Source organism: Lepisosteus oculatus, chromosome 12 (genome assembly GCF_040954835.1).
Source record: "Lepisosteus oculatus isolate fLepOcu1 chromosome 12, fLepOcu1.hap2, whole genome shotgun sequence".
NCBI classification, from domain to species: Eukaryota; Metazoa; Chordata; class Actinopteri; order Semionotiformes; family Lepisosteidae; genus Lepisosteus; species Lepisosteus oculatus.
The window spans coordinates 21,068,510-21,083,034 of NC_090707.1; the positions used below are offsets into that span (position 1 = coordinate 21,068,510).

The 14,525-nt window shown below is 40.4% G+C and overlaps 1 protein-coding gene across 4 annotated transcripts in view; it reads left to right on the forward strand.

Annotated features, from left to right (window-relative positions):
- plcd4a (phospholipase C, delta 4a) overlaps positions 1-14,525 on the forward strand; it is a 30,414-nt gene that overhangs the window by 13,814 nt on the left and 2,075 nt on the right. For all 4 annotated transcript variants that reach the window (XM_015359092.2, XM_069196242.1, XM_015359091.2 and 1 more), the window contains 9 exons: positions 50-251; positions 3,509-3,653; positions 4,197-4,349; positions 7,236-7,403; positions 11,655-11,811; positions 11,997-12,113; positions 12,594-12,772; positions 12,933-13,065; positions 13,290-13,439. In XM_015359092.2, coding sequence (XP_015214578.2) covers positions 50-251; positions 3,509-3,653; positions 4,197-4,349; positions 7,236-7,403; positions 11,655-11,811; positions 11,997-12,113; positions 12,594-12,772; positions 12,933-13,065; positions 13,290-13,439 — 1,404 coding nt within the window. The remainder of the gene's footprint in view (positions 1-49; positions 252-3,508; positions 3,654-4,196; positions 4,350-7,235; positions 7,404-11,654; positions 11,812-11,996; positions 12,114-12,593; positions 12,773-12,932; positions 13,066-13,289; positions 13,440-14,525) is intronic.

A 14,525-nucleotide genomic window follows, 5' to 3' on the forward strand; every position in this document is an offset into this window, starting at 1 on the left:
AGTTTATTTGTGCATTGCCCCTGAGAATGTGATCTTCTGTGGTTTACAGCCAAGATGCTCCATGCTATGTCCATCGATGGGTTCCTCATGTATCTGTGCTCCCCAGACGGCTCAATATTCAACCCCCACCATGAACAGATCTACCAGGACATGACCCAGCCCCTCTGCCACTATTTTATCTCTTCTTCCCACAACACCTACCTGATTGAGGACCAGCTTCGTGGACACAGCAGTGTCGAAGGCTACATCAGGTAGGACCCACAGCTAATGATGGATGAAGATACAACACAAGGCAATGATCTGTTTTAACACATCTGCTTGAGAAGGCTGTGGATGGTTTAATCAAAAGTTGTAATCAGCTTGTATGTTTTATAAACATGCATACATTTTAGTAAATTTTTAGTATTCTTTTTTTGCTCCTACAAAAATGCTGAAGAGTCAGACAACTCAGCACCAGGATCCATAGTGATACTGTCGACTTATTCATTTTTCTTCCATTTGCCACAGAGAAGTTGCAACATGGATGTTTAAAACTAAGAATTCACTTTGGGATTTGACTTGTAAGATACAGATTTAAGGTGGCGTGGTGGCACAGTAGGTTACCACTGCTGCCTCACAGTGCTTGGGCTCTGGGCCCATTTCCTGGGGTGCTATCTGTGTGGAGTTTGTATGTTCTCCTTCAGTTCACGTGGGATTCTTCAGGACATTCTGGTTAATTCCCACAGTCCAAAGACCTACAGGGTGCATTGGCTTCTGGAAAATTGGCCCTGGTGTGAGTGCATGTTTGAGTCTGTGTGTGCCCTGTGATGGACTGGTGTCCGATCCAGGTTGCATCCAGTATTGAATCCAGCCTGTTGTTGACTGGAAGAGGCTCTGACTCCCCTGTGACCCTGGACTGATATGTTGATGTCCCTTTTCCATCTTTCCCATCCCCTCTGGGTTTGTTTTTAATGACACCTAGATGTCAAATGGACATAAAATAAAAACTTGACAATTTAACAGTGGCTACAATGGGAAATGTAGAAAAATGTAATGGAGACTTTTTTCTCCTCTCCTGATCTCAGTACAGCTTGATAGAAATGAACAAACATCTATCCTACTAGACATTTATATGCCGTAAGAAGTAAAAAAATTGGTACAATTTAAGACAACCCTTTATGAATTTATGAATCATATTCTAGGCCATGTTGATCCCAGTGTAAAGCAATGAAAAGAATCAAAAGGTGGGATCGGATTTTGATCAAGAGCGAGATTTTATCAATTTAAGAGATGTTTTGACAATAGTACTTTTTCCCCCATAAGGAACCTTCATTTCTTTTTGATATTTGCAAGCTGGATGTTGTTTTTAGAAGCTGTTGAATTTAGGAATTATTAGCAGCATAAGCTATTACTCTTTGTACTATAAAATGAGATTTTTAGTAAAAAATGACCTTGTAACCTATTCATTCTCAGAGGAAAGACTTCTGTTAATAAGAGGACAATGATGGAAAACAAATGGCAGAAAATATCTTTCTTTTTTTCTTTGTTAAGTAATCTGTGGCTCTGATATTTAATCCTGGAGATTAGTTTTGTGCATGATTTTCTGAATTTGTAATAAGTATAAGTAATGATGATAATAGTAAATAATTATAATACTAATTTTGAACAAGAGCAATAGGCAGATAAGCAGTAAAAAAATTAATAAGAAACCATATTTTAGCCTGACCTTGTATCTATGGTCACAATCCTCTCCCTAGAGGGGGTTATGTTGTCTGGTGCTCAGACTCCTGACTCCAGTGAGACTCCTGACTCCAGACCCCTGACTCCCAATGACTCCCAGTCTTTGATGTGTCAAAAAGAGCCACATCAGAGGAAGATAGAAAAGGCATTTTCATGATATGATAAAAGCAAACTTGGATAGGCACAGTGGCGCAGCGGTTAGGATTACTGCCTCGCAGTGCTGGGAACCCGGATGTGATTCTGGACCTGGGGTGCTATCTGTGTGGAGTTTGTATGTTCTCCCCCTGTTTGCGGGGGTTTCTTCCTGGTGCTCTGGTTTCCTCCCACAGTCCAAAGACATACTGGCAAATTAATTGGCTTATGGTGTGGGTACTGTATGTGCGTATCTGCCCTGTGATGGAGTGGTGCCCCATCCAAAGTATACCCTGCCTTGCGCCCATTGCTTGCTGGCACCCCACAACCCTGACTTGGAAGAAGTGGTTAGAATATGAATGCATGGAAAAAGCAATCTAAAAGAAATGCAACACTGATATCAGCCCAGTCAAGGTTTCCATGTTAGGTAGCAGCAAAGTAGCAAAACAGTAAATTACATTAGGTAACATTAAAATGTCATTTAACCAGAAGCATAAGTCAACTGGGAACACATTTTCATTTACAATGACAAACTGGAGCATACCATTTTGTACAGCAGTGCATTTATTGGATTGTTTTGAGACAAGCACCTTGCTCATTAAAAAAAAAAACAACAGTAGCATGTCATACAGGATTTGAGCCTTCAACCTGTCTGATTGAAGTTCAGACTAAGACCAGGTTCTAACCAATACCCCTTCAGTTTAAAGAACTGTGCTTTAACATTTAATATTTTAACTGTGCTTTATCTGCTTATGGGATATTTTGCCAGTAAAATCAGAAATACCAGACATTCCCTGTAATAATGAGCAAAGTACAGGTTAATTGGTGTAGGAAATTGCTTACAAAGTGTGTTGTTTGTATTTTGTACAATATGTAATAAAATACATCAATAACAAAACAACAATAAAATAAATATTACACAGGTTTGAAATTCATGAATATCAATGGTGCTTCATAGGGGTAGTTCAGTTGCTTCCAAACTACGGTGTTATTTGTGTTTTGTATACTTCAGCGAATTGTATACAGTATATTTATAACACATGAAATAAAGAACTGGTATATTTAGGATGAAAAGGCACAAGAACAATTTTCATTGACTGTGTTGTGCAATTATTAAAAAATAAGTCAAAAGATCCAGAAAGCATATACATACGCTTACAATAGTTATATATTATAATATAATAGTTTTTTAGAATTTCAAAGGGTTATTTAAAATGGACATTTGGCAATAACAGACCTTCCCAGTAATCTGTAAACTGGGGATTTACTGTTTTCATCTTTGATTGCAGTTTGGAGTAGCACGTAGGGCTCTCGCCCAGAGCTTTCTGGGTTCAAATGTCCAGCTGTTATATATAAACAACTCTCCAAGTTGACATTGTAAATCAGAAGTTGTTTTCAATTGACTTATTTAGTAAAATGAAGGAAATAAATAAGATTTATTTTACAGCCCATTCATATTTTCTTACAATTTCCAACCCTGATGAACCCTGATAATTCTTACTCTTCAGCAGTTTTGGTATTGGTTTAAATAAGCAGGGAAGTAAATGCTGTCATATGTATTGCTGTCATATGCAATTGCTAGTACTGGTGTTGAGCTGCTTTTCTCAGAGTATCCACTCCTGCTGCAGCTATGAATTACAGTGTGCAATCCCTCCAGGGCTCTCAAGAGGGGATGCCGCTGTGTGGAGGTGGATTGCTGGGATGGTCCCAATGGGGAGCCCATTGTCTACCACGGCCACACCTTGACCTCCAAAATCTTCTTCAAAGATGTCATCCACGCTCTCAACAAATACGCCTTCAGGGTACGTGTTTCAAAAAGCACCAGGCACACCTGCACAACAACCCGAGGCTCCACAAAAGCATCCAGAAATATTCCTTTCCAGGGATTACGACTTGTGTCTTCTCTGAGCTATTATATAATGGCTCTGTTATATGGAGAATCTGTGGTTATTGTGAAGTTTAATTTCTGCCATCAGGAAACTAAACAATCGGTCTACATATTAAAATTCCAATCTACCCATATGGCGGATTTGGCCTTTTTGTGATACTTTGCATTGCACCTCCGTGAAAAAAGGACAGAGATTATACGTGCACATGTACACTTTCACTATCTCTATTTCTACACTTAATAATGATAAAGGAGATGCATTATCTTCTCCTAGCATTATATGCAAAACTGTTGTCAAGATCACACGTGTGTGTCACCACATGCAATGCGATAGTGACCTCAGACCCTGCACGGCTGTCTGCCTGAATGGAACCCAGTGGTGGATGAATGGTATTGTCTTTCTCCCCTGATAATACTCCATCTTTAATTGTTAATGCCCCTTCCCTCCCCCCTCCAGGTATCAGAGTACCCGGTCATCCTGTCCATTGAAAACCACTGCAGTGTTGAGCAACAGAGAGTCATGGCCCAACACCTCAACAGCATTCTCGGCGACAAGCTGTTGAAAACCATCCTGGATGGCAAAATTCCCAATAGGCTACCTTCTCCTGAGGTAAAGAAAGGACACCACTTCAAAATCTCTGCCTGATGATGTCTGATGTCTGCCATTTGTAAGGCCATGATTTGATATTATAACACCTCTCTGACAATACTAGGCTTATTCATTCAGTTTAATGAGTGAACACATATTTGGTACTGTGGTAAACTAATGACACAATAGATTCAAGGAATTGAATAATTGGCATCGTTGCATAACATCTTAGAATAAGACCCATTTAACTTTTTGTGGGGTGAAAGAGGGAGTTGAATGGAAGTAACTGAATATCCTGCTTCCTAGTTCTCTAGATGTTTGATGCATCGGGGCATCCTGAGAAGGCATTGTGTAATTTCTTTAGAAATCTTTTTTTGTATCAGTCTATAGTCTATAGTTTCCTGTGTGTGCATACACTGTAAGATTAACTAGTTGAACTCATTATTGTTCAAAGTGAGTCAATCACAAAGAGTTTTATGAAATATAATATAGACTCAAAACATTCATAGCTCTGACAGCTTTACAGGAGCTTTTCTCCTTTTTGTAGCCTATTACATGTCTGTAGTCTTTCTTATTTTAACATGATATCTTTCCTGAGAAGCCTTTCTGCTGAATTTGTTGCCTGTGGTCTCTCTAGACCATGGGGACTTCCACTACCTCAGACAGATTTCACTGTTTCAGAACTACCTTTTCATTAGAATTTTGATCTTTTTAATAGGGAACAAAAATAGTGTACTATTACGATGCAGCCGAAAGAAACAATCACATTTCTCTGCATCGCTGAAATCTCCCCTTACCAGCATATGATTCCTCCACATCCTTCTAAACCACCACCCTGCTCCATGGGACAATCTCTTCCCCTCCCCAAACTAAAGAGGACCCCAAAAATCATCAGAGTGGTATTCATGGATAAGCTCAGCAGTGCTTTACAGGCATCTGCTCCTGCTCCCCAGCCTCTGACAGTCCCCTCTCCAGCCCCCAGGACCAGCAATGGAAGGCTCCCAATTGACAACATCAAGAAAGGAAAGGGCCCACTCATACCAGAGGTGGGAATAAGAACATAATAAAGGATACACACAAGAGAAGGTCATTTTGCCCTTCTCGCTCATTCTGTAGTTAGTACGTAATTGATCTGAGACTCTCTCCCAGCCATTTTTTGAAGGAAGCCATGCCACTGGCTTCCCCCACATAGCAGGGTAATTTGTTCCATGCTCTTACAACCCTTTGGGTAAAGAGGTGCCTCCTATTCTTGTTTTTAAAGCCTATCAATGTAGTCTCCACTTGTGTCCACTGGAACGTGGGGGGCTTTCAGCGCAGGGCAACCACCTTCTTGGGAGCAGTAACACCAGCCTGCCAAAGCTGTCTTGATGAATTATGTGATGACTCATCATTCGTTCAAAAGGGTCAGCAAAGATAAAAAAAAAACAAAAAATGTTTTGTTGGGTCATCACTTGGGACTCATCAATGATGAGTCACCACGCAGCCAAGAGCAGCAGGAAAAGTTGAGTATTCCCATCACCCTGTCACCAGAAGCCAATGTGTGTAAGACCCATTAGAAATTATCTCCAAGGGGTACATATATTCTGTGAATAAACCGTCTGGTGAAAGGGCTTTCTTTGAACAGAATACAAATTCTCCCAGGCAATGTCCCAGAAAAGTATTCATTTGCAAGAGGAATATACTGTAGATCTACCTTTAAACAAAACCACTCGGTCTTTCTCCTGCTGATGCAGCAAGGCAGAGGTACAAGAGTGATATGAGCTGCATGTGACGCAAACGTAGGTTTTAAAATATTAAGCAGTATGGTGTGTGTTCTTCTTACCATCCTTGTCATAGTGGTTTCAGTAATGATGGTAAAATTCCATTTCTTCAGACTCATACAAAGTCTGCAGTACCATACCTACCATACAGTGGTAAATGAAATGAAAACAGTGTGGAAATACAACAACTAAAAAAAAATAGAGAGTTTCAGACATAATTAATAAATTCAGTCCCTTTTTTTGCATGTCGTTAATCACCTTTTTCTTTTGTGTCTGTTTTAATACATTAGCTACTGATTTACTGGGAACATATTTAATAGGATTCTGATATTAAGGAAAGAAACAAACCTTTATTCATAGTTATTCAACACATTTCTAGTCAAAGCACTTTATTTTATAAACTGGGATAGGGCATATTAATTTAATTTAAACTGTTATGTATGTTTTAGGCAAACACACTTACGTATGAAACTCACATGTGTATGTGAACATATAAAAGAAGAATTGCAGCTTTTGAAAAGAAGTAAATTTTTAATTTCCAAGATAATACCTGATGTAAGAGATGAGTTAAATGAGTTCACTGGCTGTACAGTAAACAAAGTAGAATTCTCTTTGTGAAAATTATTTTCCAGATTTAAATTTCTATTATGCTTCTATTATTAGACTTGTACTGTATGTAGGCATGCATGTCTCACAATAGATGTTTAAAACTTTTCACCCATTGGAATGAAAAAAATCCTCTTTAAATAAGAGTACAATGGTACCATATCATGATCAACTCTTAAACAACATAATCTTATTTTTTTTGCTGCTGTTCTATCGTGTTTTTGGTTATGTGGCACAACAGGACATTGCAGAGAAAAGGGTCTAAGCAAGTAAATTGACCAAACAAACAACTAAATGTGACCCAATCAGATACTGTTAATGAAATTGTAAGCCCTCATGAATTTAATTGATAATTGTAAATGATGGAAAATAAGCTGGCCTGTTTGGATGACAAGATATAGTTTTAGGGACAACATCATTAAAAGAGCCCCATCAATTCTGAAGGGAGGCTTCTGAGAGGAAGTGAATGTTAATGCCTTTCTGGAAGTTTCCGGGGTAGATAAGCCATTTCACTTGTCCCTTCCGGGTGTTGTCCTGGCAGGAGCTGAAGGGGAAAGTGCTCCTGAAGGGCAAGAAGATGGGCGGCTTGGAGGACTGTGTCAACGGGACAGCGGAGGAGCCCTTCAATGGGGAAGTGAGCGACGAAGATGAGGCTGCTGACATCGATGAAGAGCACCTACGCAATGACACCCTGCGCCGGAGAGGCAAGGTGAGGATGCAAATGGGGTTGGTGTTCTCAGAGCTGGTGGTCTTTTTTCCTGGTGTGGTTAAGGGTTTATGGACCTAAGAGTCTTTGTAAGAAGCTGACCCCCGCCGAGGAAGACAAGTTAAATAGCCTTCATCCATCAGTAAAACTTTCACAAATATTCAGCACACATTACTTGTGTGACACATCTTTTAAATTGTTAAATGTAATTAATAGTTTCTTTTTTAAATTGATTTTATTAAATAATTAACCACTGTGTTATGAGGTCAACAGATATACAGATGCAGACGATTTTTCCAAAAGTCAACATATCGCATTAATTTCAGAAAGCAAATGTATAGTTTTAACAATACTCAAGATAAACACTGCTGCGTTAAAGTCTAAAACACTATTAGGAGCTACAAAATACACTATGTATGTTACGATTGGCAACAATTTATTCAAACCTTCATTCCTTTCTACTGTTCTAACAACTTTCACTGTTAAAAAAACAGCATAAGATTATATGAGAAGAACCCAAGCCTGTCATTTAGCAACATACAATTCATATTGTTCGGAAACAAAAACTTGATCAAAGCAAGGTAATCTATACTCAAGATCCCGACATGAAGTGATTTATTACCAAATCCATCACATTTGCCAATCAAACTTAATTGAATATGTGGTTTATTTGTAGTTATACGCAACTAATTAAAAAATACAGACTGAACTGATTTCTAAATTTTACCCAGGCTTTATTCTTTACTTTCTACAACTGTGCTCATTTTCACTCTGTCACCCCACTGGGTGGAGCCATAGCACTGTTAAGTTCCATTCCAAAAAAAGACCATTTGCATTGCAGTCTGATTGTCAGATTCTCATCATTAACATCATTTGTTTCTCTCCATTCATCCATAAAGGCTGCCTTTTATACTGCACAGAAACATATAGATCTGTCAAGATTAGCTGTTAACAGAAAACAAAAAGGCAAGAATTTCAACAGGTGATCACTGACAAATTTAATTCTTTTGCTTAAGGTAGCAAAACATCGAGTGAAAACAGTTCCAGATGTCATAGTGTTTTGCACAGATAATAAGGTGCACTTCAAAAATCATCATTATCAGCATGATTAGAAAATTATGGATAATAATTGCGATGAAGGGTGGCACACTGGTGCAGTGGCTTCACTCCCAGTGCTGGGTTTCAGGTCATGCTGTCTGCATGGAGTTTGTGTGTTCTCTCCTTGTTCACAGGTGTTTCCTCCCATAACATATCACGTTATATCATACTGGCATGTTAATTGGCTTCTGGGAAAATTGCCTTGGTGTGTTTGTGTGCACGTTTGTGGCTGTGAGGACAGGAGTCCCATCCAGGGTGTCTCCTGCCTTGTGTCTGTTGCTTGCTGGGATAAGGTCCAGCTCCCATTGGACCCACTATAAGATAAAGTGGTTAAAAAAGGTTCGATGGATAATAATGAAGGTAACTAATAGGCAGAGCAATCATTCTTTCTTATAAGTTTGTTTTTTTTTCTACTGCTTATTCATTGTGTATTATAGGATAAACCAACGTAGATAGGATATGTGAACGTTTTGAATTCACTAGCAGACCTTATTTTGAAGTGCTACCGTCTGTCCTTATTTACCCCAAGAAATAAGATGGCCATCTTCAGTGGACCAGGTAATGAGTCCTGATTCTGTTACAGTCCAAGGGCAGAGTTCCTTCTCTAGAATCGAACACAGAGGTCCACCACACTGTTGGAATTGAATTACATAAAACTTAAACATTCCTCATCAAAGATACATGCATCAGGTTGGGACTAGACTTTGTCTGCCTTGAAACCAGTATCTCCTTCCAGCATTACATAAACAGAATGAGGTTAGGGAAAGCTAATCACATTATACTCTGGGGCTGAAGTTTTCCCATTACTGTACCACAGGGCATAGAGACAGAGAGAGAGATGGTCTTCAGTGGACACTTAATTCCTTGGTGCTCAAACTGCTGAGATTGCAGTGAAGTTAAACTAGAGATTATCTTCTTGTTTGACTAATGCAAGGATACACACTAAAAAACTGTCGAAAAATCAGAATAAAATGCAACACATACATTATACACTAGACTAGAGTGATAACATCCATTTATCCATTTACTAGTGGCTTTATCCAGTACAGTGTTGCAGGGGAGCCTGACCCTATACCAGTAAGCAAACTGCAATAGGCAGGATACAATCTGGGTAGATCACCAGTCCATAACCGGTAATCACTGGTTAACAGTTTCTGGTTAAATTTCTGGACCATATTATTGTTTATGATGGCTGAGTTTTGTAAATATACCAGTAAATATAACATCATGGCCAGTTTAACTCCAGATAATTTGTTTTCTGAAAATGGGAAATTATTTTTGTAAGATAATACCGATTGCATTCTAAATATATATTGTATTATATGTGAAAAGCAATACATTTGTATAATATTGTACTACAGTCTTCACCCAAAGTTCATAATAAATCCTAATTTTAAACTGTCATAAGATCAAATATAGTACAGTATGTACCATATTTTTTAAGTGATTGCTAGTACTGACCAGAAAAGGGATTTAGATTACTACTGTTTCTTGTATCGTAAGAATACGTCAAACAAAAAAATAATCTTGGACCATATCCTCTAAAGTAGGGGTTCCAATCCTGGTCCAGAAGACTGACACTACACTTATTCATCATACATAATGCGATCTCCTTTAAGACTAGACTGAAAGGATTAGTGTTCAGCAAGCTGCTGAGAATTGCCTTGGAGTGACTGACAGGTCTGTAGGAATCTGTCAGCCTACAGACAGAAGGTAGGTGTCCCTGTCTGTTTGGGTTCAGGCACGGATTAACTTTCACATAAGGACAGGTGTCTCCTGGATGCCCTGTTGGCATTGCTAATTAGTCTGGATTGATGCCCACAGCTCAGCGTACTCACCAGAACAACTTACAGCCTGGGTTACTGGATTTTAAGAGGCTGCAGTGATTTCCACTGCCTCAGTGTGTAAACATGAACCTTTGTATAACAATGAATAATTTGCTTTGTCAATGCCCATGCATTGCAAATAAAGCAATGCAATTTCCTTCCATCTGTCCATATACTGTTGGAAAAAAACACGCAACACCTCCTCCTCCACACTCTGGCCCTCCTGTCTGCGTGGAACAGGCTGAAGAGTGACTCATCCGTGAAGAGGACCTGATTCCACTGCTGACAAGTCCATCGCAGCCTCTGTCTGGAACCAAGCCAGTCGGGTGTGACATCTAGGAGGTGTGAGCAGAGGGTCTCTGACAGGTCGCCTTACTCTAAGGCCAGAAGCATGGAGCCTCACTGTCCTGTCACTGATGTCAGCATTGTGTCTGCGGGCAGTTTGAGAAGCAGTGCGGGTGGCAGATCTGAAACGATCTCTCAGATGGACCAGTCTGATGTGTCTGTCCTCCTCTGGTGTGGTCACTCGAGGGCGAATGGATCTTAGACGGTCATCTGCCCTGCTGTTTTGCTGAAACATTCTCTGCAGTCTGGACACAGTGGAGTGGCTTACTCCATAGTGTCTGGTAACGGTGGCACATGACATACCTGCCTGCAGCATTTTGGAATGCACAAAAAACTGACTAAGTGTGGCCTTTTTCTTGCAGTGACCTAAGCTTTGAATTTGGGCCTTTTTTAATGTGACCTGATCAGGCATTGCTCCACCTGGACCTCATTGGGTAAAAGTGCACCTAACGAGCTTTCGTGTGATTGGCAAGTTGCGATGCCTCACTGCACAAGCTTTTTTTTTTGTTTTTGGACTGTGGAAGGAAACACAGATGACCATGGGAAGAACATACAAGCTCGATACAGATGGATGTGAACCCAGGCCCCCAATGCTACAAGGCAGCAGTGTTGACTACTGACCCACCATGTCCCCGTAACAATAAAGCAAAATGTTCAAATGCTGAAAAAGTGAAACAATGAGGCCTAGTGGTTTTGCTTCCTTGTGCAAAACTGTGTTCAAATTAAGCAGTGCTCCCTTCTTCAGTTCTTAAACAATATCAGACAGTTCCACTATCATTGAAGTGAATATCTAGTGTTTTACCTGCTGTTTACTGACCACTGTCCTAGCGGTAGCTATGGTGAAGGGTGGTAGTCTAGAACAAGCTACCCAGCCATGTTGTTGGATCACTTGGCTACTTGCAACCCAATGAGCACGACGGGCCACATGTTTTCCTCTTGTTTGTAACCTCTCTTTTGTTTTTATGCTCCCATTTCTCCTCTGTAGAAATCAAAACAGCATCTGTCCAAAGAGCTCTCAGACTGTGTGGTGTACTGCAAGAGTGTGCATTTCAGCAGCTTCAAACACTCGCGCGCTCATGCCAAGTTCTACGAAATCTCATCCTTCACTGAGTCCAAGGCACGCAAGCACATCAGGGAGACGGGTGAGCAAACAAACCGAAGCACGTCATGACACAATTCACAACAACGTATCCGGGTGCGATAAGCTTCTCGTGATCCACATTCCTTGGCGCTGTCCGGGATGTTGACAGCATTTAGAAAAGATCAAATCAGCCTGCTCCTCTCTGAGGAAGCATAACAGACTTTGTGTTTTTCTTCTGATCATTAGGAGCCGACTTTGTGCGTCATAACACCAGACAGCTAACACGGGTTTACCCTAGTGGCCTGAGAACAGACTCCTCCAACTTCAATCCACAAGAGATGTGGAATGTGGGTTGCCAAATAGGTAAAGGATGGGCGAACGGAAAATCAAAGAAAATTCTTTATGTGCAGTGAAGGGAGGCCAGGAAACAGAAGGCTTGAAAAGCAACAGACAAAAGTTCTGAAAGATGGTAGAATGACAATGCACTAAGACTGAAGGTTTGTTGTAAAAGGATCCACAGATTATAATTGAATAAAGTGAGGGCACATTCAGTTATCTCCACTAAGGTTCTTAAAATGTTGGAAAGCATTCTTTTAAAACATAATTTTGTCCTGTATGTTGCTCCATTGTATTTCACTCATTTTAAAGTTTTGTCATATATGTCTGTACAGTGCAAAAACGGTACTAGGAACAGTAACTGGTGCCAATGGAAGTGCTGGAAGAGGCGGAATGTAAAGGAAAGATGCATAAATAAAATCAACTACAGCTGAAAAGCTCAGGAGTGATTGAGGTTGAGGAGGTGGGCAGCTGTGTCATTGTACTCTGTATTTTTTTCTATTTCAGTCGCACTGAATTTCCAGACAGCAGGAGTGGAAATGGACCTCAATGATGGACTCTTTAGCCAGAATGGCCACTGTGGGTTTGTTTTAAAGCCCAAGTTCATGAGAAGCAGTGAGAGTAGGTTTGACCCAGAGAACCCTCAAGACAGAGAGGATTACCGGCCCTTTCGACTCTCCATACAGGTACCAACACACAGTTTAGTGCTCATGTGCTAGTGGAGACATTCTGAAAAGAGGTGCTATAATGAAGACACTTCAACAGCAGCAGGATGTTTCAACTTTCCATATCATGGTTACATAGCTTGAATCTCACTTTTTCTATTGTTCTCTGGGCACTTTTCAGGTAATCAGTGGGCAACAGCTTCCGAAGGTGAACATCAAAGAGGGGTCCATTGTGGACCCACTAGTGAGAGTGGAAATCCATGGTGTACCTTTGGATCAGGCCAAGCAGGAGACCAAATACATTGAAAACAATGGTGAGGACTGTATTCACAGTCCGTATAACACTTCATCTAATGCCCTTACAAGCATATTGTCTGCTACTTATTTAGATTTTTTTATTAATTATTGTCCTTTTGCATGTATGAAAACAGCTTATGTGAATGAACTTGCTCAGTGATTTGATATTTAGTTGTAGCTCTATGTGAGAAGTTGTGAAGTTCTTAGATCAGCATTTTTCTTCCCAAATATCTCTCCCCAGGGTTTAATCCAGTGTGGAATGAGACCCTACAGTTCCTCATTCATGTCCCAGAGATGGCGCTCGTGCGCTTTGTCGTGGAGGATTATGACAAGACATCCAGGAACGACTTTGTTGGCCAGTACACATTGCCGTTCATGTGCATCCAGCAAGGTGAGGGGAGTGGAACTTCTTATTTCCTCTCATTGGAAAATTAACTAAACCCTCTTAGTTCCTTAAGGCTGGAACTCCTCAAAACATTTCTTTTACCCATTGACGTTTACACGTTTTCTTCACGAGTGAGTGTCACTAAATTGCAAGACATCTGTATCAAAGCTGCAGATACTTTCTTGGAGTGGAAGATGGCACAGACGGGACTATACAGGTGACTGCCCAAAAAAGAAACACCAACATTAGGTGTCTCAATGCCAGAAGAGCTTCTTGGCATAGATTCTAAAATGTCTGGATCTCTACTGGAGGGACATGACACCATTCCTCCACAAGAAATTCCATGTTTTTTTATGTTGGTGGAAAACGCTATCTCAGGCGCCATTTCAGAATCTCACATAGGTGTTCAATTGGGTTGAGATCTGGCGACTGGGACAGCCATGGTATATGGTTTACTTTGCTCTCATGCTCATCAAACCATCCAGTGACCACTCATGCCTTCACTGGGAAACAACCACTCAAGCCTGTAGGCTCCATACACGCATGTGTTGAGAACAGGGTAAAAGATCATTCATCTGACCACATGACTTTATTCCACTGCTTAGTAGACCACTGCCTGTGTTCTTTGCACCACATAACTTGCAAAAGTGCATTTTTAGGTGTAAGTAGGGGATTTTGCAATGCAACCCAACCATAGTATCCCTTTCTGTGACGTTCTTGAGGGACTGTACTTGATGAAACTGTCTGCTCATGCCTTACAGATTGACATTTGCAAGCCAAATGATTCAGTTAGTCTGTTTGTTGACCATTGTCTATGATGTCTTTCCCTCAGACTTATATGCCAGTAATTACCTTGGTCATTGTTCCACATGAAACATAAGCGAGTCCAACAGTCTTCACTGAAGCTCTTGCCAAATGTGCCCCAACAAATCACGACTCCCTCAAAGTCACCTGAGATCTGTTCTTTCAGCCAGAGTAGCCAAAATAATGGGCAACTGGGTCTGCCCATAATTATTTTATATGTCCCTTAGCGTGATGGGAAGTTAATTGCTTTAATTAATTTAGGAACCACATCAGTGTGGAAGCATCTTC